The sequence below is a fragment of the Lynx canadensis genome, chromosome A3 (genome assembly GCF_007474595.2).
Source record: "Lynx canadensis isolate LIC74 chromosome A3, mLynCan4.pri.v2, whole genome shotgun sequence".
NCBI classification, from domain to species: domain Eukaryota; kingdom Metazoa; phylum Chordata; class Mammalia; order Carnivora; family Felidae; genus Lynx; species Lynx canadensis.
The window spans coordinates 125,853,353-125,876,164 of record NC_044305.1 but is presented as its reverse complement, the minus strand read 5'-3'; the positions used below and the strand labels follow the sequence as shown (position 1 = coordinate 125,876,164).

At 38.6% G+C, this 22,812-nt stretch overlaps 1 protein-coding gene and 1 non-coding gene across 6 annotated transcripts; both read right to left on the bottom strand.

Moving 5' to 3' along the window:
* Positions 1 to 3,027: 3,027 nt before the first annotated feature.
* NT5C1B (5'-nucleotidase, cytosolic IB) lies at positions 3,028 to 21,736 on the bottom strand. Of its 5 annotated transcripts, none has more exons than XM_030311595.1 (10): positions 21,704 to 21,736; positions 19,851 to 19,940; positions 19,331 to 19,513; positions 18,573 to 18,714; positions 16,800 to 17,233; positions 16,292 to 16,459; positions 15,059 to 15,188; positions 12,515 to 12,637; positions 11,942 to 12,126; positions 3,028 to 3,360 (listed from the first exon to the last, which is right to left on the bottom strand). In XM_030311595.1, the coding sequence occupies exons 1-10, from the start codon at positions 21,734 to 21,736 to the stop codon at positions 3,028 to 3,030; spliced, it is 1,821 nt and encodes a 606-aa protein (XP_030167455.1). The 5 variants fall into 5 exon arrangements, with proteins under 5 accessions (XP_030167455.1, XP_030167456.1, XP_030167457.1 ...); XM_030311596.1 differs by having other exon boundaries at positions 16,800 to 17,231; positions 18,577 to 18,714; XM_030311597.1 differs by having other exon boundaries at positions 16,800 to 17,231; positions 18,577 to 18,714; positions 19,331 to 19,463; positions 19,852 to 19,940.
* On the bottom strand, positions 15,572 to 15,674 carry LOC115511339. The gene has a single exon (XR_003968007.1). It is a non-coding gene; the product is annotated as a U6 spliceosomal RNA (small nuclear RNA).
* Positions 21,737 to 22,812: the final 1,076 nt, after the last annotated feature.

Here is a 22,812-nt window from a genome sequence, read left to right as displayed (position 1 = left end):
CTAAGGCTGCCACCTGCACGCGAAGAATTCTGGGGCGCGGCCTTTCGCCGCCTGACGGGACGGCGTGGGGCATACTGGGACTTGTAGTTTTCCTTCCGAGGGCATCTGATTGGTTGCGGGAGGAGAGCGCCCTGGGTCGTGGTGACTCCGTGGAGAGGTCTCCAGCCTGAGCGTGGAGGGTGAGCACAGGCCCCAGAGTAGCGGGGGTCGACCCCATGGGAATGCCTAATGAATATTTTTAATTTACAAATCCCATACATCGGAGCTTGCTTAGTATATTTTCCGTTAAAGGGCCCTGGGACTTGTTAACCCTCAGTGAAGTTTACTTTCACCCTCAGGAGAATTGTCCCTGCCCACCTGGAGTCTGAGGAAGGGCTCTTTTTTATTATGATGAGGCGAAGAACTCAGCAACAGGAACCACTCGGAAATGGAATGGATCAGTGGTTCTGGTTGGTTTAGCGTTGTATCAGAATCTCCTGGAGGACTCATAAAAAACAATCCCCCCCCCCCCCAGAAATTGTAGGGTGCCAGTACGAGTTTAGAATTCAATAAGTTCCAGATGGGACCTGAGACTTTGCAATTCTAACAAGTTCCCAGGTGATTCTGATGCTGCTGATTTGTGGACCACAGTTTGAGAACTGAAAACCATTGTCATTGGTCTCTATAGCAAAAGGCATCCTCCAATGGTCTTATTTCATACTGGCAGAGATACAGTGGGAAAAGCCCATTCACTAGTGCCTCCACGCCTCCCTCCAGGAAGCTGTTCAACGTGATAATGGAAGGGAAAGTGCTTTGTACACTGTAAAAATGATACAAAGATGCGAGGTCTTATTGCCACAGGGACCCATCTTCAAGCTGCAAACTTCATAGCTTTAGACCCGACTTTTCTCAAGTTGTCATTCGTTTATCTACTCACCCATCCGGTATGTGCCAGACCCCTGCCCTGGGAGAGTCACAGAGAAATAGGACAACATTTCTTCCCTCAATGTGCTTATTGTCTTGTACAGAGACCTCCCCTGCCAAAGCCCCCATTCTAGAATCTTTAGGATAAGAGACGAGTCACACAACTTGTACAGTTTGAAATTAACTCCCTAGATTATTTTGGTAAACTCTCCTCCACTCCTGTACATTTGGGAAGGATATAACATGCATTGAACACGCACACAGAAGAGGGTTAGAATGCCAGAAGAAGGTTTCGTGTGAGTGCTGACGGTAGAGCTTGCAGGTGGGAAGGAGAACTGTCCCTGAGGATTCCACAAGGCACCAGAGAAGAAGTCACCAGGGGTGGGCCTTTATTTCTTCCTTTTGGTAATTTGAAGTTGCCTCTCAAGCTCACTGATCCCAGAGCACATCTGTTTCCTCTTTCTTTTTCTACCTATCCATGTCTTTTTCATCCTTAAAAGCTCACCTCGGTTCTCTCCATATTCTGACCACATCCAGCCCACACAGATCTCTTCCTCAACTTCCATGTGCGACCCTCTCTTGGCACTGAGGACAAACAGCTTTTTGGGGTTGACTATATCAGTTTGCATGCTTGACTTACTCTAAGGGATTGTTCAAGGTTTTAAATTTCCCAAAGGGCAGGATTATGTCTGAGTTTCTCTTGTGGTCTTCACACTGGGGAATGCATAGAAAACAGTAGGTACTCAGTGTCATGACTGGTATATTTTGGACTAGCTTATATCAAATTAAGAAAGAGAGCAAAAGCTATATGTCAGCAGCAGTCTTTACCTAGAGCCGGGCCAGAATATGTATACATGGGTGCAGTAGAGATAGAAGTGGGGGTAGAAGAAGCAGGAGAGGGCATGAAGAGGAGATGAGGCGGCAAATCCTCAGACCTGTTATGTAACTGCTATGTAACTGAAGCATAGAACGTAATGGAATGACTATCTGTTCAGGATGGGTCCTATGGCCATGGAATTAATAACAACTTGAAGTGGAAGGCTGTATATTCACAGAGAAAACAGAATGTAGCTTTTGAGGGAATCTCAGTCCTACCATTTATTAGCTGCACGTTATTGGACAAGCTACTTTTTCTTTGTGAGTCTTAAGTCCTCCATTGGTAAAAATGAGGGTAATAACAATGTTCTGTTACAAACATTTGGTTTGATGAGAAAATGAGGTAACTTGAAAATAACCAGCTCACTGTGCCTATTATGCAGTAGATTATGGTTAATAACCAATAGATGTTTCTTGAAATCAAAAGAAAAATAACAAAATAATAATAACAACGAAAGGCTAGGTTATTACACTTCATGTCACATTTTGAAGTGGTAGCCAAAGATTTTTTTTTTTATGTAAACATTGGACCTACCTGCCAGGCCCAGAGCCAGAGACTTCAAATATGAAGCCTTGTAGTCCAGAGGTAATGCACCCTCGGGTAAGCTTCAAAGAAACTTCCCCAGGTTCTTCAGGTTCTCCAGACCTTCTGTCTGGAGCTCATCTTAGATGGAAAGTGCCCTCTATGAATAACCTGCTGATTTATTTCTCAATGAGCAGTGTCAAACTTGGTGCAGGAGTCAAAATTGCAGGTGGAGTGACCTTTTCATTTTGCATTGATTAAAAGCCTGGTCACAGAGGCAACAGAATAAAAAGCTCCAATTTTCAAGAGTGTATCTAACCCTACTCTTTCCTTCTTTGAAGACCAATATTCTACAATGATGGTGGGTAACAATTCAATCAACCAACATCCAAAAATGAGCAATGCTTTGTAAAAATAACTAGACACCTGAGATAGCCCGTTAAGTATTCAAGCATTCAGGTTCTAAACTTATCCTAAAGAGTCATCAATATGACTTACACATAAAGGTAAGTGCAGTGGTATTCAACAGCATTGATAGCTCAAAGAGAAGTAGCTTGAAGGTAACTTGAAGGTTCAAAATATTTTCAAAATATCAAGAGGAAACCTTTCCAAATGAACTAAGTTCTGAGGTCCAATCATCTGAAATACCTATCTAATTACCCTAGAGATCCACAAAAGTGGCTTCTATAATACCAGACTCACTGCTTTATTTCTCCTCCCCATCCCTAATTGTTCATTTTTTGATTAATGCCATAAGGTACATGAGCTGTGATGGTGCCGAATTTCTGTGCCCCTTCAATGTGGAACATGTGGTCATCAAAGAAAATGTGGGGCCTTATCTTTACCAAGATGGGACCTTTGGGGGCTCCAGCAAGGAAAAGAGCTTCGTCTATCTCTAGACCCCAGCGGCGAAGGGTTTTCAGCACTCGGGCGCCTGAACTGGCTGCACTCCTGGCTGTAACCAGGTAGGTCCTGATAGGGCAAAGTAACCGTTCGTCTTTGGCATAAAACTTCTTTTGCAGTCTGCCTAAATCTTCCAGAAAGCCTTTTAAGGGACCCTGTAAAAGGAACATATGTCATAGCTGTGATCCAGTGAGCTAAAGGAAGTGAATGCTGAAAAAGCAGAGGCTTATAAGAGCTTATAAAAGGATATAATACTGCATTAGACTGTCAGTATTCTAAGGCCGATGGCAAAGTCCTGAAACTCCTTGAGTTTATGTGAATATGTTTCCTTTTGTGGAACTATCCTTGCATTGCTGGAATAAATATAGGATAACCATATAATTTATCATCTAAACATAGATGTTTTAAGAGTGAAAGAAGTTTCTATACAAAGTTAAACCGGGGCAACAGACATAAATTATCCATGGCAAAATGGGATACTCTAAATAAAGTCTGATTAATCACTGAAGCACTATTTTGGTTTGCTTTTTGTGAATTGCACGTTTTATTATTATAATTTATGCTATATTATAATATATGCTAGTTAAGTGACTTCTTGGCTTGAATCTAACCTTGTCTTATATTTACAATTACCTTTGTATATCTTCACACTTACTTTTATCTTCATCTTTCTGAACACTTAGTTCTAGCTGTTTCTCTGGAATAGAGCAAGAATTGGATTCTGCTATAGGATCCAATATGGAAGTCTTAATTTTTTAAAACAAAGTTGAGTTTTAGGCCATTTATATTTATTGGCATTACTAATATATGCGATAATGGTTCTGTCTTAGGATTTTTATTGTATTTTCCTTGTTCATTGAGTATCTTTTTTCTTTGTGAATGTGTGTATGTGTGTTTCTTCTAACATTTAGGAAGGTTTGTAGTATTTCCTTATATTGGTTACCTTTGTAACTTTAACTTTCTATAGTACTTTTAGTCCTTTATTTTTTAAATATCAGACCTAATGTTTTTTTATAATGAGAAATAATGAAATTACAGTCCTTTTTTACCTCTCTTTCATCTTCTGTTTCTTTGCAAGCATCCAATTTTACTTGTTCCCTCTTCCTCATTTTCATTATTAAAGATTCCTATATTTCTATTTATCAGTTTTACATCTTATCCTTTGATCATTATTGTAACTGAAGATATCAACATACTTATTCTTCCTTGGATTTTTTTCCTCCGCATTTTTCTTGTTTTCATTAGTGATATAATTTCTACATCGTTAGGACATATAATGTGTACTTTCTTTTCTGTCACCCTAATCCCTACAATTGTTTTAGTTTTGGCTCTATGGTTAAATATATTCTGCATCCATTTGTGCCTCCGTGTTTTTATTCATCTACATGTGGGCCAATATGTGTCTTCTAGACTAATTTTCCCAAGAAAATCTTATGGAAATAACAATCTCTGAGAATATAGTATGTTTTCAACTGTTGATCTATTTTCTTTACTTGAATAAACTTTTGGCTAGATATAGAATCTGTGATATATATTTTCTCTCCAAGTGATTTTATAAGTAGTGCACCACTGTCTTTTGCTATTGAGTGCTGCTGTGGAGAAAACTGAAGACAGCTTGATTTTTTTCCCCCACTCATATGTGCAGACTGCCCAAAGAATTACTTTTTCATCTTTGATGTCAAAATATTTTACTAGGGAATGTCTTGGTGATGATAATTTTGTTCTAGTTCCCAATTACATAATGTCACCTTTAATCTTTATTCTTTTAATAGTTTACTTTTTAAATGTTTTTATTTACTTTTTTTTTGAGAGACAGAGAGAAAGAGAGAGAGAGAGAGAGAGGAAGAGAGGGAGAGGAAGGGAGGGAGAGAATGAGCTGGGGAAGGGCAGAGAGAGACAGAGGGAGACACAGAATCCAAGCAGGCTCCAGGCTCTGAGCTGTCAGCACAGAGCCTGATGCGGGGCTCGAACTCATGACTGTGAGATCATGACCTGAATCAAAGTTGGACACTTAACTGACTGAGCCACCCAGGTGCCCCTAATCTTTTAATAAATCTGACAGTTTCAGATATTTTATTGATTTATATTTTGATATAATTTTGCATCTTTGTATTTACCACACACAATCCTCTCCTCCTCCCTTCAAAACATAATTTCAGTGTTTTCTTCAGGGATTCCACTTATGCATATGTTGGATTTTCTTTATCTATGATACATTTCTGTCATTGTTTTCTCTGTAAAATCCTATTTTTCAATTTTACTCATTTCCAGAGTTCTACCATTTAACATTTTATTATCTCTCCCTTGATTCTTGCATTTCCACTTTATGACCCTGACCCTGCTTTATTATGTTTTTAAAAGTCATAGTAAATGTTTAGTCACAATTTTTACCTATGCTTTGGCCACTATTTCTAGTGAGAGATCTACATCTGTTATTAGATTTTGCCCTTTTTTGCCTTTGTCTCAGTATCTTTGTGTATGTTCTGTGCTGCTTCTGTTTTTATTACTCATCACTGAAGCAGACTGGTTTTTCTGGGAACAATTAGAGAGTTTATGGGGGAAGGACAAGGATAGTATTGTAAGACTGACTTGTTTTCAATTCAAAAGATCCCTTCCCTGCTGTCCTGGAAACAAACTGTTTATTTATAAACATGACTTAACAGATGATCTTTTGTCTATTTAGATCTAAACATTATTTAGATCACTGTTTCTCTAAGGCTGCAAATATCAGGAAAAAAAAAACATGTAAAATTCATTTTCTAAAGGTGTTCTAAAACTATTAACTATTTCTAAAATTGGCAACAGCAGCAAAGAGGGTATGGTGACTGTTGGCAGGATCCACCCTACTAATAACTAGTTTGGCTTTGAAACATAGAGGAATACAGTTCTCCTACTGCTTTTGAGTAGTTTCCAAAGGGAATAAATAGGGACCAGTTTATGTCACCATATTCAGAACGGGTGTCCGTATCATCCTTTCTAGAGACAATTTAAATGTAAAAACATAGGGATGCCTGGGTGGCTCAGTCAGTTGAGTGTCTGACTTCAGCTCAGGTCATGATCTTGTGGTTTGTGAGTTTGAGCCCTGCATTGGGCTCTGTGTTGACACCTCAGAGCCTGGAGCGTGCTTTGGATTCTATGTCTCCCTCTCTCTGCCCCTGCCCCATTCACGCTCTGTCTCTCTTTCTCTCAAAAACAAGTAAACATTAAAAAAAAATGTAAAAACATAAATCGGTTAAAAGTAAAAATTATAGAAAAGATATGCCATGCAAACACCAGTGAAAAAACCCAAACCAAAACAAATAAAAAAGCTGGAGTGGTTATATGACTATGAGACAGAGAGACATTGCATAATGAAAAGGGATTATTTCACCAAGAAGACATAACAATCCTAAATATTTAGGCAGTAAGCAGAAGAGATTAAAAATACATGAAGCAAACACATATAATTGAAAGGAGGAATAGATTAATCCCCAAACATACTTGAAGGCTTCATCCCTGCCTCCTCAATAATGGATACAAGAAGTAGGTAGAAACCTACTGACAATATGGAAAACTTGGGCAATATTACCTAATACACTGTCAATTTAATCTAATTGACATTTTTGACTACTCAACTTAATACAGAATCAACATTCTTCTCAAGTACACATGAAACATTAACCAAGATAGACCATATTCTGGGCATAAAACACTCCTCAATAAATTTAAAGAATTGAAATCATATAAAATGTATTCTTTGATTACAACAAAATTCTATGTGGAATCGATAAGAATGAGATATCTAGTAAAATTCTAAATACTTGACAGATAACCAACTTCTAAATGACCCATAAGTCAAAGAGGAAGTCAGAGGAAAATTAAAAAATACTTAGAATTGAATGAAAATTACAACCTATCGACATTTGTGGGATGCCATCACAGCATCATTTAGAATAAATTTTAATGTATTAAATGCTTATTTTAGAAGTCTTAAATCAGTGTCCTCAACTTCCATCTTTAGAAACTTAGAGCTGGCTATTGAGAAGATAAATAAAATTGTTGTCTAGCTAGACTAAGAACAGGGGAGAACCACAGAGAAGACAAATATTACTAATATCAGGAATGAAAAGGTATATATCACTACAATCCTAAAGATAGTAAAAGCAAAATAAGAACATATGAAAACTTTATGCTGATGAATTCAGTGACTTCAATGAAACAGGCAAATTACTTTAAAGATACAAACTCATAAACTGCTGGAAAGTAGGACAAAAAGAGAAAATCTGAGTAATAGTTTATTAAAAATAATTGAATTTTTAGTTAAAGCCTTCCTACACAGAAAAGTCCAAGCCCAGATGATTTCTCTGTGAAAGTCTACCTAATAGTTGAAGAAGAAATAATACGAACTATACACAAAGTCTTCCAAAAATTTGACAGGAAGAAAATATTTCCCACATGATTCTGTGAAGTTAGCATTATTCTGTAAGATATTACCAGAAAGGAACACTATAGAGTTATATATCCTTCAGGAGCATAAAGGCAAAAAAAAAAAAAATCCTAAATTATATTTTTACAAATTGAATTTAGCAAGATATAAAAAGGGTACTACAACATGACCAAGTTGAATTTATACCAGCAGTGCAAAGCTGCCTCAACATTTTTAAATACATCATTGTAATTTAGCTATCAACACACTAGAAAAGCCACATGCTTTTTTCAATACATGCAGGAAAGAAATTTGACAAAATTCAACATGCATTTATCATAAAAGCTCTCAAAAAATAGGACTAGAAAGTAATTCCCTTACTTGGCAAAGGGCATCTTGAAGAAAACAATAGATAATATACTTAGGAGTCAAAGACTGAATGATCTGTTCCTAAGATCAGGGATAAGGCAAGGATGTCCCCTCTTATCACTCTTATTGAACATTCCACTGAATTCACAAGCAAGGGTAATAAGGCAAGAAAGATAATTAAAAGACATACAAAATGGAAACATAGAAATAAAAGTGTTTTTATTCAGTCAATATTGTCTATGTAGAAAATCTCAAGTCATCTATGAAAATTTTACTATACTAACTAGTGAATTTAACAAAGTTGCAACATACGAAGTCAATATGCAAAATCTGTGATAACAGATTGGAAATCAAAATTTTAAAGTACCAATCACAATAGCACCAAAATTATGAAATACTTAGGTATAAATCTAACAAAGTATGTACAATATCTATATACAAAAACATTTGAAACACTGAAAGAAATCAAAGATGACCTAAATGAATGGAGAGATGTACTATACCCATGGACTGAAAGACTTGATATTAGGACATCCCCCTGCCTCCCCCAAGTTTAAGCTATAAATTCAACATAATCATAATAAAAATTCCAGCAGAATTTTTTTTTCAGGAATGGACAACCTAGTTGTTAAATCTATATAAGAATGCAAAAAAAAATTCAGAATATCCAAAAGAATTTTAAAAAATAACAAATTTGAAGAATTCACACTACCTGATCTCAAGACTTACTATAAAACTACACTTATCAAGACAGTGTGATATTGGTAAAAGCATGGATACCTACATTAAAGGAACGGAAAGCCAGTCTTTTTCACAAATAGTGCTGGAACAATTAGGATATCCATAGGCAGTAAAAGTGAACTTAACCAATACTTTGCACAAATACAAAAGTTGATTAGAAGTAGGTCATAATCCTAAAAGAAAAAAACCCTAAAATTATAAAGTTATGTGCAAAAACATAGGGAATTTATGTGACTTTGGCAAACAGTTTTTACATATGACATTAAAAGCATGATTCATAAAAGAACTAACTGATCATTTAAACTTCATCAAAATTGTAAAATTTTGATCATTGAAAGACAATGAATGGTATAAAGAGAATAGAAAGATGTTTGTCTTGAGACTGAGCGAAAATATTTGCAAAACATATCTAATAGAGGACTTGTATCTCGAATATGTTAAGAACTCTCAAACTTAAATAATAAACCCAATACAAATGAGCAAGAGATTTGAGCAGATATTTTTGCTAAAGAGCATATATGATGGCATATGTTCAATATGATTTATTGTTAGAGAAATGCAAATTAAAACTACAGTGAGATCCGGAACAACTTAAAAGAAGCAAACAAAAAAAACAATTACCAGTACAAAATACTGGTAAGTATGTACTGCAACAAAATCTCGTATATAGTGCTATTGGGAATGCAAAGTGTATGGTCACTTAGGAAAATAGTTTCACAGTATCTTATAAAATTAAACATATACTTAACATGTGACCTAGAAATCCTACTCATAGGTGTTTACCCAAGAGAAATGCAATCTTATGTTTGCACAGAATGCTGTATGCAAATGCTTAAAGTGGCTTTATTTATAAATGCCAAAAAATGGAAACAGTCTAAATCTCTTCCAACAGGTAAATGGATAAAGAAAATGTGGTACATCCATAGAAGAGAATATGACTCAGCAATAAAAAGGAACAGACGCTACTGATACATGGAATGGCATGGATGTATTTCAAATGCATTATGCTAAATGAAAGAAGTCAGATTCAAAAGATTGTATACTGTGTGGTTCCATTTATGTGACATCTGGAAATGGCAAAACTATAGGGACAGAAATTATATTAGTAGTTGCAGATCCTGGAGATAGCAGGGTAGGATGACTACACAGAGGTATGAGGGAATTTTGTGAGTATATTGAGTATTTTGAATTTGGTCATGGTTTCACAACGGTATACATTTGTCAAAACTCAGAAGCATCCAATAAAAATTATGAATTTTACTGTATATAAATTATTCATCAAATGTTATGATTAAAACACACAGAGACACACACAGACGCATACATACACACAGAGTTGGAGACCACTGTTTGAGAATGGTGAGACTAAGTAGGGATCAAATCAGGAAATGTCTGTTCATTGTTATAGTGCCACACTGGAAGCTTATAAGCCACCAGAGAGTGGCCAAGTTAATCTTCTCTAGGTGTTTCATTTTCTGGGGACTCTCAGCTCTCCTCTATTTGAGACAAGTGGGACATTGTCATGACCAAGCTGCAAGTCCCATGACCAACATACTTGAAAGGCTTGGGTAGGAATTGTACCTCAGTTGTACTTCTTTCTCATCAGTGGAACACATTGGCAATACCTGATATTTATAGAAAAGCTACGTTTACTATGTAAAAAATAGCATCTTTATGGGGTGCTTGGGTGGCTCAGTTGGTTAAGTGTTTAACTTCGGTATGATCTCACAATTTGTGGGTTCTAGCTCCGCATCAGGCTCTGTGCTAACAGCTCAGAGCCTGGAGCCTGTTTCCGATTATGTGTCTCCCTCTCTCCCTGCTCCTCCCCTGCTTGTGCTCTATTTCTCAAAAATAAACATCAAAAATAAGTAAGTAAGTAAGTAAGTAGGTAAAATAGCATCTTTATCCACTGCCAGAAGGACTGCATAATGAAAACAAGTATCTTCAGTTGAAATTTGTTGGGTATTCCAGCAATAACTAGCGTTGGGCTTCACAATTTCAATGTTTAATGGGAAGAACAAGTTCTTTAACACGGAAAAGGGAAGTGATTAATGCAAAATTTAAAATAAATTTGATTTACCTGAGATGAGAAAATGGTATTTTAAGATTATCTTGAAATAATTATGATTTTGAATATTTTAAGTGTTCTTTTTTTGGAAATTTCCAAATTTCAGTAATAGACTACTATACAATGGACTCTGAATTTCAGCAGACTTACTAAAATATAACAAAGGATTTTCCTCTCAATTTCTTAACAATGAACAACTTCATAACATAAGATCAAGTTTTCCAAAGAAGCTGTTAAGGCAGGGACCATGAAGTTATGTGCACATGTGTGCACACGTACACACACACACACACACACACACACACACACAGTTTAAATATCGCTTGCTATCACAAGGCAAATTAGTGAAACTTTTCAGCTTTCTGTTAGTCTATTTATACTTTTACAAGTATAATAAAAATAACAATATTTGTTTATTTTAAGTTCAAGAAAAGCTGAAAAAAAGACCAATTAAATAATTAAATTCTTTGGTAAAATTCTTAGATTAAAACTAAATGGTCCATCAGTTTAGATTCAGTTTAGAGAATAGCTTGATGTTTCAGATTTCCTTTGGTTCAGGAGTTGTAAGTTTTGTTTATTTCAGACTGTGACTTTAACATTTCAGTTCATGGGTTGATTAAAAAAACTTAAATATTCAGTTTCATTTTGATTCAGTGTTCATAGCTTGCACTTACTTGAGGCTCATTGTTTGATTCAATCTGAGCTCACACTTGTGCAGATTTTCTCAATTAAATAATGCCTTTATTGAGTTTGAGGTCTGTGGTCAAAGAGGTCCATAAATGTTTACTGAACCTATTGGAAATCACTTTACTATTCTGAGAACTTATTATGTAGAAATGGTTTACTGGCAAGCCATATTACCTCTATTACTTGTAATTTGGAGGTGAACTCATTATCATGAGAAGATCATAGAAACATTTCCAAAACAGGATAGATAAAAGAACGCTAAAACAAAACAAAACTAAAAACAAAACAAACCAAAAACAAAAAGTACCCGACTTGGCAGCAGATGTTTCAAAATGAGGAGTTCATGAAAGAAAGGGAGCAAAGTGTGAAGGATACGAAGTGAGGAATAGCCTGCCTAAAATAATTCAAAACATTTATATGTTGGAAAATAAGTAGATCAAAATTAATTAGAAATCATTGAACCTACCTGAGCAAGAGGCTTATTCTCAAATAGTGCTTCATGTTGAAAGAACTTGTCCAGCCCGTGCTCCTTGGTAATATGTTCAGATTCATCCGAGAAGAGGACGGCATCCCCATCAAAGGCCACGCGGAGCTGTGTGTCACAGTAAGCCATGTCTTTGGCTCCATCAAACATAGTTGCAGAGGCGATCCCTGGCAGACCGTGGAGATTTATTAATAGTCTTCCCAGAAGCGTCAGTTTCTTCTACCATTTTAATGATTAAAAAAAGAAAAAAACCTTTGCAGTATTTTTTTTTCAAGCTATTACCTGATGACTCAACTGCTCTTTATAACCACGCATCCCCAAACTATTGTTTACACACTGCCTCCATTTCTATAAGGGATGGGAAAGTGTAAAAGCAGTTGTAGGACAATCACTGAGGATGTCCACCTCTAGAAGGTCAGAGCTCTAAAAGACAGCCTTAGGGGCTGCCACTCGTTGGAAACGGCTTACCAGAAAATTTAACAAGCCACATAATCATATCTGAAGCCCAATGAAAGTCAACACTAGCGCAAACCTTTGATAAAACCAAATGAATACCTTCTTGTATGGCTTCTTGTACTTTTTCAGAATCTGCCGAAAGATATAAGTTGGTAAGATATGCCTTCAAATAGCCAATGGGGCTTTTTCCACCAGTCAGACAGAAGCGGTCAATTAGTAAGCCTATTATTGGGCAAGAAAGACTTTGTTATGTCAGAGACTAAAGACAATCTACCTACTATAAATGTAAATCAAAGTTATCATAGGAATAATTGAGTGTCTATTGAAGTTTTAAAATTCATAGCACTAATATTGAAAAACTGCTATATTACATTTAAAAGGCTATTTTATATAATAGTGGATGGGTTTGGTACATGATAATTCGTTAAGTATGTCCACGTAGACCATGCCAATTTACCCTCACAACAACTGTATGACGGGCATTATTCTCATTGTGACACAAAAGGAAACCGAGACATAAAGACTTGTCTAAGCCCATTGGTTCATAAGGACTCTTGTCTAGACTAGAGCATAGTTCTTTTCCTTCAACCACAGGCTCTTCACTTGTTGAAAGAGATAGTTAATGTGTGGCTCTATTTTAAGTACCATTTCTGTATTTCTTCAGTAACAGTACAATAGTAATGACAAGCAGTGCCAGGATTTAAACTGTTTTCTAAAAACAACAACAAAAGGTCTGAAAGTGTCTCCTTCTTCACTTGGAATTTTAAATGTAATTATTTAGCAGACTAAATATTAAAATACCACTAAATGTCTTTCAAATCAACAACAATTAAAAAGCAAATGCTAGATGTTGGTGAAAGTTTTGTAAAACAGGTACCCATATTCACTTTAGATGAGGGTATAAACTGCTATAAGCTATCTAGAAAGTAACCTGACAATATGTCTCAAGAGCTTTTATTAGTTTATAGCTTTTGACCTTTTCATAGTTTATTCTAAGGGAATAATCTGAGGCTCTGATAAAGATTTATGTGGAAAGGTCTCAGCTCAGGATTATTTATAAAAGCAGAACACCGTTTAATGATATGAGAATAGCTGAATAAAGTATAACATTATGCATATGAGATAGTACATACCCATTCAAAGTATTTTTTAGGTACATGATGAATGGGTACCTGCATGTGATACAAAGCAGAATTTTGAGTCTAGTCGTTGTGTTTCATCTGTATGGACCAACAGAGTAGATAGAGTCCATTGACAGTTGAGGTGGAAGTGTTTGCTACTGTATGAACAAAATACTCTTGTTTTTCACTTAAGCCAACATTGGGCATAAGTGGCACTGAAGTATACTCTACAATCCCTTAAATAATATTAATTTAAAGGTCAGAAATTATTTGGTGGCATGGGGGACTTCAGAAATGATTAAAACACCATCCCAATTCGCAAGTAAATCATAGTTCCCTGAGCAGCCAGGCACGTAAAACAGATAATTGTAATCTAACAGGCCATACGTAGCAGAAGGAGACACAGATTGCATTCAATACTCAGAGAAGAGAAATGATGCTTCCAGGTGAAAGGTTGTTATTTCATGAGTAAGGCTGTGTGAAGAGATGGAGCTCAGTCAGTTCATTAGCAGAACTGTTAGGTCAATAACCATGATTCCTTATGCTACTAGCCATGATGGACCCAGTTTGGCAAGGGTCAAGAGACCTAAATCACCTACTAAATCAAATAAGATTGCTGTAAAGTTAATAGCTGCCATAACTGAGTGATTATGCTGCTCATCTATACCAAACCTTTTATATACGTTCTCTTTTCATGTCATAACACCATGAAAGCTCCTTTTTTGAAAGGCAAACATTTTTTAAAGTACGTCTCAGACATCAGCCTTATAATTAGGATAATGTAAAACTCATAATTTGTAAAATACATCTTGATTATTTATAAGTATGCCCACTTTAAACCCACTTTAAACCTTGAATATACCAAAGTTCAACCTTACTCTGACTTCACATACCCATAAGACTGGATATGTCACTTAAAGATAGGCTAAAGGTCCTCAGATAACAAGTCAGGTAATTCCATAACAGGAAAATGAGGATTTTTCTCTTAAAGTATCCAACACATTGATGGAAATGCTATGAGAAGACTAGAGTCAATCCAAATTTCCATGTAAAGGAACAAAGACATTTTTGCTGGCATGGATCTGATGTGCAGGGAAAGCAGTCAAGGAGAATCAAATTGTTAAGAGTCAAAAGGAAAGGGGAAAACCTGTAAACCTTAGACATGGATGTGTGGTGAACAAGAAGTGTGATCACCCAGAGAAAGCCTCTGGGTTGATGGCTCCTTGAAGTCAAGTTCAGAAGTGAAAAACATAAAACAGAGAAATATATCGCAGGAGCTGGGATTAAGTCTTTGAAATTCACACTTGACAAGTTAAGTCCGGAGCTTTGGGCCCAACTCTGCTGAAGTTAAAAATGAACATGGCCTCTCTTTTTCTGACATAGGCAAATAAACATTCCTCACGCAGAAGGGGGTGTCAGTATCAAAGACGTTGCATTGGTTAGGCCACAGTGAGCAAAATGACATGGCTTCTCCCTTCCAGAGCAGCTAGCTGTTCTTCCACATGTTGTTTATTTTACTTACCATAGTGATTGACGCTGTTTATAAGCCGCACTCCCACTTGGGCATGGTTATTAGTCATCAGTACAATATCAAATAAGTCCTGTTCATTAGGATACAGCTCACGGAGTCTAGCATTGACATGCTGCAGTGCCTGCAGGTTACAAACATGAATGCATGTAAAGAGGGCCAGGCAAGGTGGGCATTGGAGTCTGGAGTCTGGAGAGAAAGGATAGCATCAGTGTCAAATTCAAACTCTGAAGACTCTTCACTGAGAGATTATGGCTCCGTTAAGGCAGGGTTATGTCATTCATTCCTATATTTCCAGCCTCTGCTACACAGGACATCAGTTAATGTTTGCTGAGTAGATAGGGAAAGTTTGTTGAAAACCGTTACATTTGATTTCTTAGAATTATCTCTGTGGGGTAGGTAGAGGGAAGGATCAGGTTAACCCTTTTATGCTTTGTCTATTTTTTTTTTTTTTTTGGATTCATAAAATCTGCTTTTCCAGATCATCTGGTGATTATTTTTTATTGTGAAAATATAGAATGCTTCATGAATTTGCAGGTTACCCTTGCATAAGAGCCATGTTAATGGCTTCTGTATTGTTCGAATTTTAGGATATGTGCTACCAAAGCGCTTTGTCTATTTTTCAAACATGAGTCTTTAAAATAGGTTAGTGGTTTCCTCCGATGCATCTACCACGCCCCACAAATACCTTCTACTTCCAACTTGTGGAGATGTCGTTTATTTCTGTCTGGTTATAATGTTATGGTGTAAAATTTTATAAGTTATATAGGGGATCACAAGTGCTATACATTTCAGTGTGAGTTCAGACAACTTTACTTTCTCTATTAAAATCATGCCTCTAAGCACCAACCAAGATCATCTCAATATTATGTTTGGGGCAGCTAAAGTGAATTTCATTTTGTTTCTAATGCTGGGATTGTAACTCATTATCGTTTCCGGTTACCACTCCTTCTAGGAAGGGAACAAAGGTGTCTCTTACACATGTCATCATTAGAACTCGGCTGAGGGCCATCTCAGCATCCCAAATCTAGAACTGGAGACTCTTTCTCACCAGTCTAGGAGCCTCTGTGAAAGCATAAGTTGACCTGAGGTCAACTTGAAAAGGGCAAGAATTACAAAGGTAGACCAGTAATTATAAAGAAACCTCGATGAGTTCCCAAGGACCTGCCTGGGTCCTTCTGTCTCCATCCAGGGTTCTGACAGGAGGAGCACAGCTTTGGAGAGTACCTTGACAAAGCGGAATGCGGGCCCTGGGGTCAGGATGACATTCTCATTGGTGAGCTGATATTCCATGTACTTTTCTAGACCCTCTTCCTCGAAGATTTTCCTGCCGTCCACCATGTTGAAAAGTGCCCGGGATGACACAGCGATGGTGATGGCATGCTTGGGTTTGGGCTGCATAAAAGGGGTGCCAATGCGAAGACAGTCACACAGAAGGAAGGGATCAGCAAAGGGGCTCATGCCAGGGCAAGGTGGAAAGGTGGAAAGAAAACACCTAGGCGTCCGCTTGGAGCACTGAGATGCTGGAGACAGCAAAGGGCTGAGATTCCACAATCCAACGCCCGCCCCCCCTCCAACTCCGGAACCTACAGGGGTGGGGGTTTAGGGGGAGGAGAAGCAGGAGGCTGGGCAGGACTTCCCTACACATTGGAGAGGAGGAAGGTTGGGGGAGATTCAGGCTGTAGGGTTGCAGAGAGGGGGAGTCCCGGGTTCCAGGTCGGTGGGCCACGCTCACCGGTCGGGGGCGAGAGCAGCTGGGGGTCTTCTCATACAGAGTTCTCACGGATGCCCAATAGGCCTCATCCTCTTCCTCCTCTTCCTCCAGCTGCTGCTGCCGGGGCAGTTCTGACAGGCAGTCGCGGTCCAGCTGGGTGGAGTAGGTCGTCTTGCGCTGGGCATAGGACTTCCATTCAGTGGGGGGCGTGCGAGGAGGGTATTCCCGTAGCTGCATGGAGTCCCGCGCGATGCCATGAGCCCAGGCTTCTGGATTCTCCTGCATCTTGCTGCTGCGCCGGGACTGGGAATAGGCCTCCGGGGGAGTGGGAGGGCTCGAGTCGAGAGGCATGGGTGACGTGGGCGGCGAGGGCTGCGCCGACAGCTCTTTCTGGGAGTCTTGCTGGCTGGGGGAGGTGGATGAAGTCCGGGAGGTTGTGGAGCTAGCGGGGAGCTGGAGCGAGAAAGTGGGAGTCTGAATTAGATGCGCGCCTTTCCCCCTATATCTGCCTAGCAGGAGTAAAGGACCCTTGCCCTTCCCTTTGTTACATTTTTAGCCCTCAGTTGGATCCTGGTCATCCCAGCTCCTTTAGGTAGGGCTTGGAGGGGCTCACATGTTTCAAGAACCCAGTTTTTAGGTATTTTTGTTAAACAGACACAGAGACAGACTGCTTTTATTTTCCCCTCCTTCCTCCCCCCCCCCCCCCCCCATCCCATCAGCACCTCACACTGCTTTTTGTTTTTTTTGTTTTGTTTTAGTTTGGAGTAGATATTACAGGTCTTCTTGCCCTTAGGCAGCTGGCACATAGTTCCAAAGTTCTATGGCTTGCTTTCATTTTAACTGCTCATTTAGAGACCTCCAGGTAGGATGGAGGGCTTGAGTAAGGGACCTTGCTCACCACTGCCTTCATCTGTGACCTCCAGTTAACTATGAGCGACTAGACCAGATGCTCCCACCAGCAGACTCTACAAAACATCTGGAGGCATCTCTCTCTCTATTTGCCCTGTGATTAATGCAGCAATTGCTGGGAGGGTTGGTAGTCTAGAAAACCAAGGGCCTCCCTGTTGCCTTCAGAACTTTGTGCCAGTGGAGCTCATTTGGAGAGAATCATCTAATTAGAAAGGAAGTATACCTGTGCAGTAAATTATTAAGCACCTATATCTTATTTCAATTTTGATGATTGTTTCACGTGTTTCAAAAGACATTCTTGGTTAGATTATTGAGCCACTTTTCAAACAGGAATAGATGGATTGTAGGGATACATATTCTCCATCTAGGTCTGTGTCACTCTCTCTGTACTCAAAAACTCAATCTCAAAACTAATGTTTTCTTCTCATGGGACAAGGCTTCCATAAGGGCCCAAAGCACCACACAATCTAACACTTTTCAACAACTTATTTCCTTTGTTGATTTTTCCACCCCATCTTCTAAAGCTTCGGTACTCAGTTATTGAAGGAAGGAAAGATGGAAGGAGAAGTCAAAGAGCGTAATCATTAAGTGTACAGTTTATAGACCTGGTAACCCTGGGTTTTAATCTAGCTCTATTAGTGTTATTAATGTGAGATCTTAGGCAAGTTACTCTGTGTTTCAATTTTCTCCACCATAAAATAGGGCTTATAGGTTTGTTTGTTTTTTTTTAATGATGACTGAATTAGCTAAAACATGTAAAATGAATAGAATAGGGCCTGGCACATAGAAAGCATCAATAAAAAATTATTATCGTCATCATCATCATCATCATCATCATCGCCATTATCATTATTATATCATGTTCCCTTCATTTCATCTCCATCTCTACCTTAAGACTGGCACTCTTGCTTCTGGTTTCGTCTACTGATGGAGCTCTGGTGGATGGGCTCCGTGAAGTTCGTGACCACTGATTTCGCACAACGTACCCCCGAGAATCAGTCTTTGGCAATGGTGATTCTTGTGATTCCTTTGGAGGAGAGAAGAGACCCAGGAGTATGATGCCCCATCACCCACTCCTGCCATGCGTGTACCTACAGAACAGCCATGTCAAGCTAAATATAGCAGAGTCCAGTGAGAAGGTCCCTGGCCTATATGATTAATTCAACCTTGACCCTTATGTACTATTCTAGCTCTGGCCCAATCCTAAACTCTGTGAGGGACAAACAGTGGGGATCCACCTGGAGGAGAATCCAAAGCTAAGAAACAAATCTGATGTCTCCTATTTTTTTCACCTGTGACTCCTCTTATATGGAACATAGTAGAGTTGACCGTTTTTCCTCCCTTTTCCCCACTTGTTCCCTTAAGGGTAAGCCTGTTAGCTGAAACTAAGAAGATGTGATTCACCATTTTTGACCCTACTACAAAGATGAGGGCAGGTGCCTCCTAAATGGGGCTGCAGCATGGCTCCAAAGCAGCTACCGAAGAGGGAATAGAGCACTCTGGCATTTCCTTTGGGAGGAGTAAGAATGGAGGACACCATGGAGAGGCAAGCGGAAGAGTTTTTATTCCCCATATCCTGCCCCTCACCCAGACTGCCTGTGGCAGTTGTTTGATCCAAAAACAGGTGTTTGATCTCTGCTCACCCTGATCATGGTGATCTGCCGGCCCTGCTCCCACAAGAGGCACATGTGAATATAAACACGTATTGTGCGGCAGGGGCCAAGAAGTACTGTTCCCTCCGCTGCACAAAGGCAGCGTCTACACGACGAGTGACCTCGCATGGGGCAACATCTCAGCAAGTGATTCGGATTGACTGCACGCCTCATCTGAAAGATTGTGCAGAAAATGGTCAATGCGATGGCCAGACTCCCCTTCCCTCCCTGATTTGAACAATGACCAGTCTCCTCCCATAGGCTGAGCAGAGAATATGGCTGTGGTTTCTACACCATATATTCTATATGAACATGGGGATGTGTACTGGTGGGGAAGGCAGGGACCAGCTTCTCCTAGTCTGTCCTTAACCTCTCATGAGAACATTAGGTTTCCCTTAGTAGAAATCTCGGCAGCTCAGTCTTCTCTCCCGGAACTCCCCTGCTGCCTTACATTTTCTGTTATGCTTTCTACTCTATAATTCACTCATCATATCTAAAGAGGTCAGCTCACCTGCGTGCTCAGACGAACTCCTGATTTCTCAGAATCCTTTCTTTTCTCTGTGTCTATGCTGTCTTTTGAGTTCTTCGATCCAGTATCATTCTTAATATGAAAACAAAGTGTATTTATTAATTTTTTAATCCTAGGGGCATTAGAAACCTTGGGTTTAGGAGTGGGAGGATAAATAAAAATTAGAATTTGTCTCTTTCCCAATTTAAAAGTATATATAAATTTTAGACATTTTCCCTCTGTTATAACAGGCGTGGGTAAAAATAACACCTATCAGAGAACTATATAAACAATTTTTTAATTTAGAAATTTGTTGGCTTATATATTGAGGCATGAGGTATTTATCATTTAAAAAATGATAACAAGGGAAATGCTATGGCAGAATTTTCTAGGGCTCAGCCAGACTTCAATTTAATGTGAAATTGCTCACACAGAATAATTTTTTTTTCTCTCCATTCCTCTGAAGATTGCTGCATGAGGAACTTTTCCTTTTGCCACGTAGAATTAAAACTTCTCTTGTTTGTTTTCTTAACAAACCAGAACTCCAATCTTCTGTGCATCTAAGCCTCACCAATATTAGCTTGATTTTTAAAATCAAGGTTCTTAATCCCATGCAGATCTAATGACCGGCCTGTCTTCAGTACATATTTTCTAATTACTCATACCAGCTACAGTGAAAGGATGGACATTTCTTAATTAACAAACTTGTGGGGAAGTCTGTGTAGGAGAGCACAGGGAGATAATTCATGTCATGGACAGGTAGTCAAATATTTTCATTTTCAATTGCGGAACATACCATTGTGTGTGTTTGTATTGTTTCATACTAATTCAGCAGCTGTAATGCAATCAAGATTAGCATTATTTCTGTTTTAAGAGCTCATCTTCTAGCTTAAACCACGGTGCTCAGGCGCAGTCTAGGCATAAAGCTCTCTGTGCATCTGTGTTAGTTGAATGATGGAGACTGTGACTGCAGAGAATGGCAGAGCTGTGTGGTCCTAGAACTGATCTTAAAATCCTCCTATCCATTCTCCACACCACCACCCTAAAATCCCGTCAAAAGATATTTTAAACCCAATCCTTCGTCTCTATCCCTAGTATCATTGCCTTGTTCCAGATCTCAGATCGGTATAGGACTGCATTCTCAGAATTATAGACTTTTGGTCAGGTTTCATAACTTTAAATCCTCCCAACTTCTAGATCTACCCCATCAATTTAAAGTGACCTTTATCAAACATAAATCTAATTATGCTTCATTTCCAGGTACACCCTTCATTTGCTTGGTTTTACAGACCAGGAGCCTCATGGTGCATCCTGTCTGCCTCCAACTCGCCCTCCACCGTACACTTTTATCTCTGTGTTTGCTTGTGCTAAATGACTTGCATTTGCCTCCATATCACCCTATTTCCTTGTAACCTCCTCTTCTCTTTAATGTTCTTCAAAACCCAGCTCAGCATGACCTGGGAGAAGTTCCCAGAGTTAAACATTCTTTTATGTTGCCTGTGTCTTTTATACATATTTTCACTGAGCACTGAATTGTATTTTGTTTATATATTCTCTTTCCTACTAGGCTGTGCATTCTTCACAGATAGCAACAGTGTTTCCACCTCTTGCCACTGACATAGAAGCATGAGCCCAATAAAGGCTAAATAATTCAATTGATTGCTACTGTATGCTCTAATCTCATTCTTCTCCATTCTTCATTTCCTTTATTTTCCTTCCCTTTTCTCCACATGCAGTCATTATCTGAAATGATTTAATTGTTGCCGAACATTCCCAGAGGTAATGCTATCTACATTTGTTGATATCTACATTTCCTTAGCTCTTTGGCAAGATTCTAGGACATTCAACTCACTCACCTTCTTTTTCTGTTTCAGAGATGTTTGACTCATTTCTTTTAACTGGAATTTCTTTTGTTGTTACACAGGTTTTCCTCTCCCCAGCTCCATTTCCTGTTGTTTCTGTTGCTCTGCCTAGGTTTGCGCTTAGAATGTCAAATTTATGACATCATATGTGATTCCATAGTAACAAACTGACTCTATATATATGACTATAAAAAAAGCAATAGTATTTCTTGAAATTGGAGTACATCTACTCATAACCATTCTTAGAGTTTTTAGGAAGTGATGTCTAAACAATGTTAAAATGTTTTATACGTAGCAATATCAATATTACTGCTTCCTTCTTTTTAAACATTACTATATTACTCATCAGGTAAACCCCACTGTGGATGTACATTTTCTGGTACTGCAAAATTGAATGGCAAACTCATTTGCGGCCCCGATCATTTATTATTGTTTACCCCAAAAGATTTTGGAGAACTTTGTGCAATCTGGAGATGATTTTTGACAGCTGAGGTTTTGTTCTCATGGAGAACAATGGAGTTTAGACCTGTTTTTAGTTTCATGTTGGGTGTTTCTTTCACAATGGCAAGGTCATTTCCATTTTACAAAGTCAAAGCACCTTCCCTTGGGCCAGACAGTGTAGGAGAATGATACCTGCACTGTCGTTTTGCTATTTGCCCCATCCTCGAAACTTTAAGCACATATTTGTCCCTCTTGTGTACACAGAAAATATACAATGCTGTCCCCAGCTGTGGTTTACAGGGTCTGCTAATGTAATGCATCTAATGGTTCTGGTTTTATCTTCACCCAGGCTCTAGGAAAGAGACTCACACACCAGCCTGAGTTGGTCAAACCAGCAAGGACTAAGGCAGATTTCCTCCTCTCTTAATTGGAGTTAATAATTTAATTTGAATATCAGAGGAAGTTTTTGAAAGCTTTAATCAAAGTTCTCCAAGGAGTCTTCTAGATAGTAAAACACATTGGCTCAAGTTTAGAGGCCCTCGGTTTGAATTCTTTCCCCACTGTCACCCTGTACCTCACCCCCACCCAGTATCTCTCTGAGATTCTGAACAAGTGGTTTAATCTTCCTAAATCTCAACTTCCTTATTTGTAAAATGGAGAAA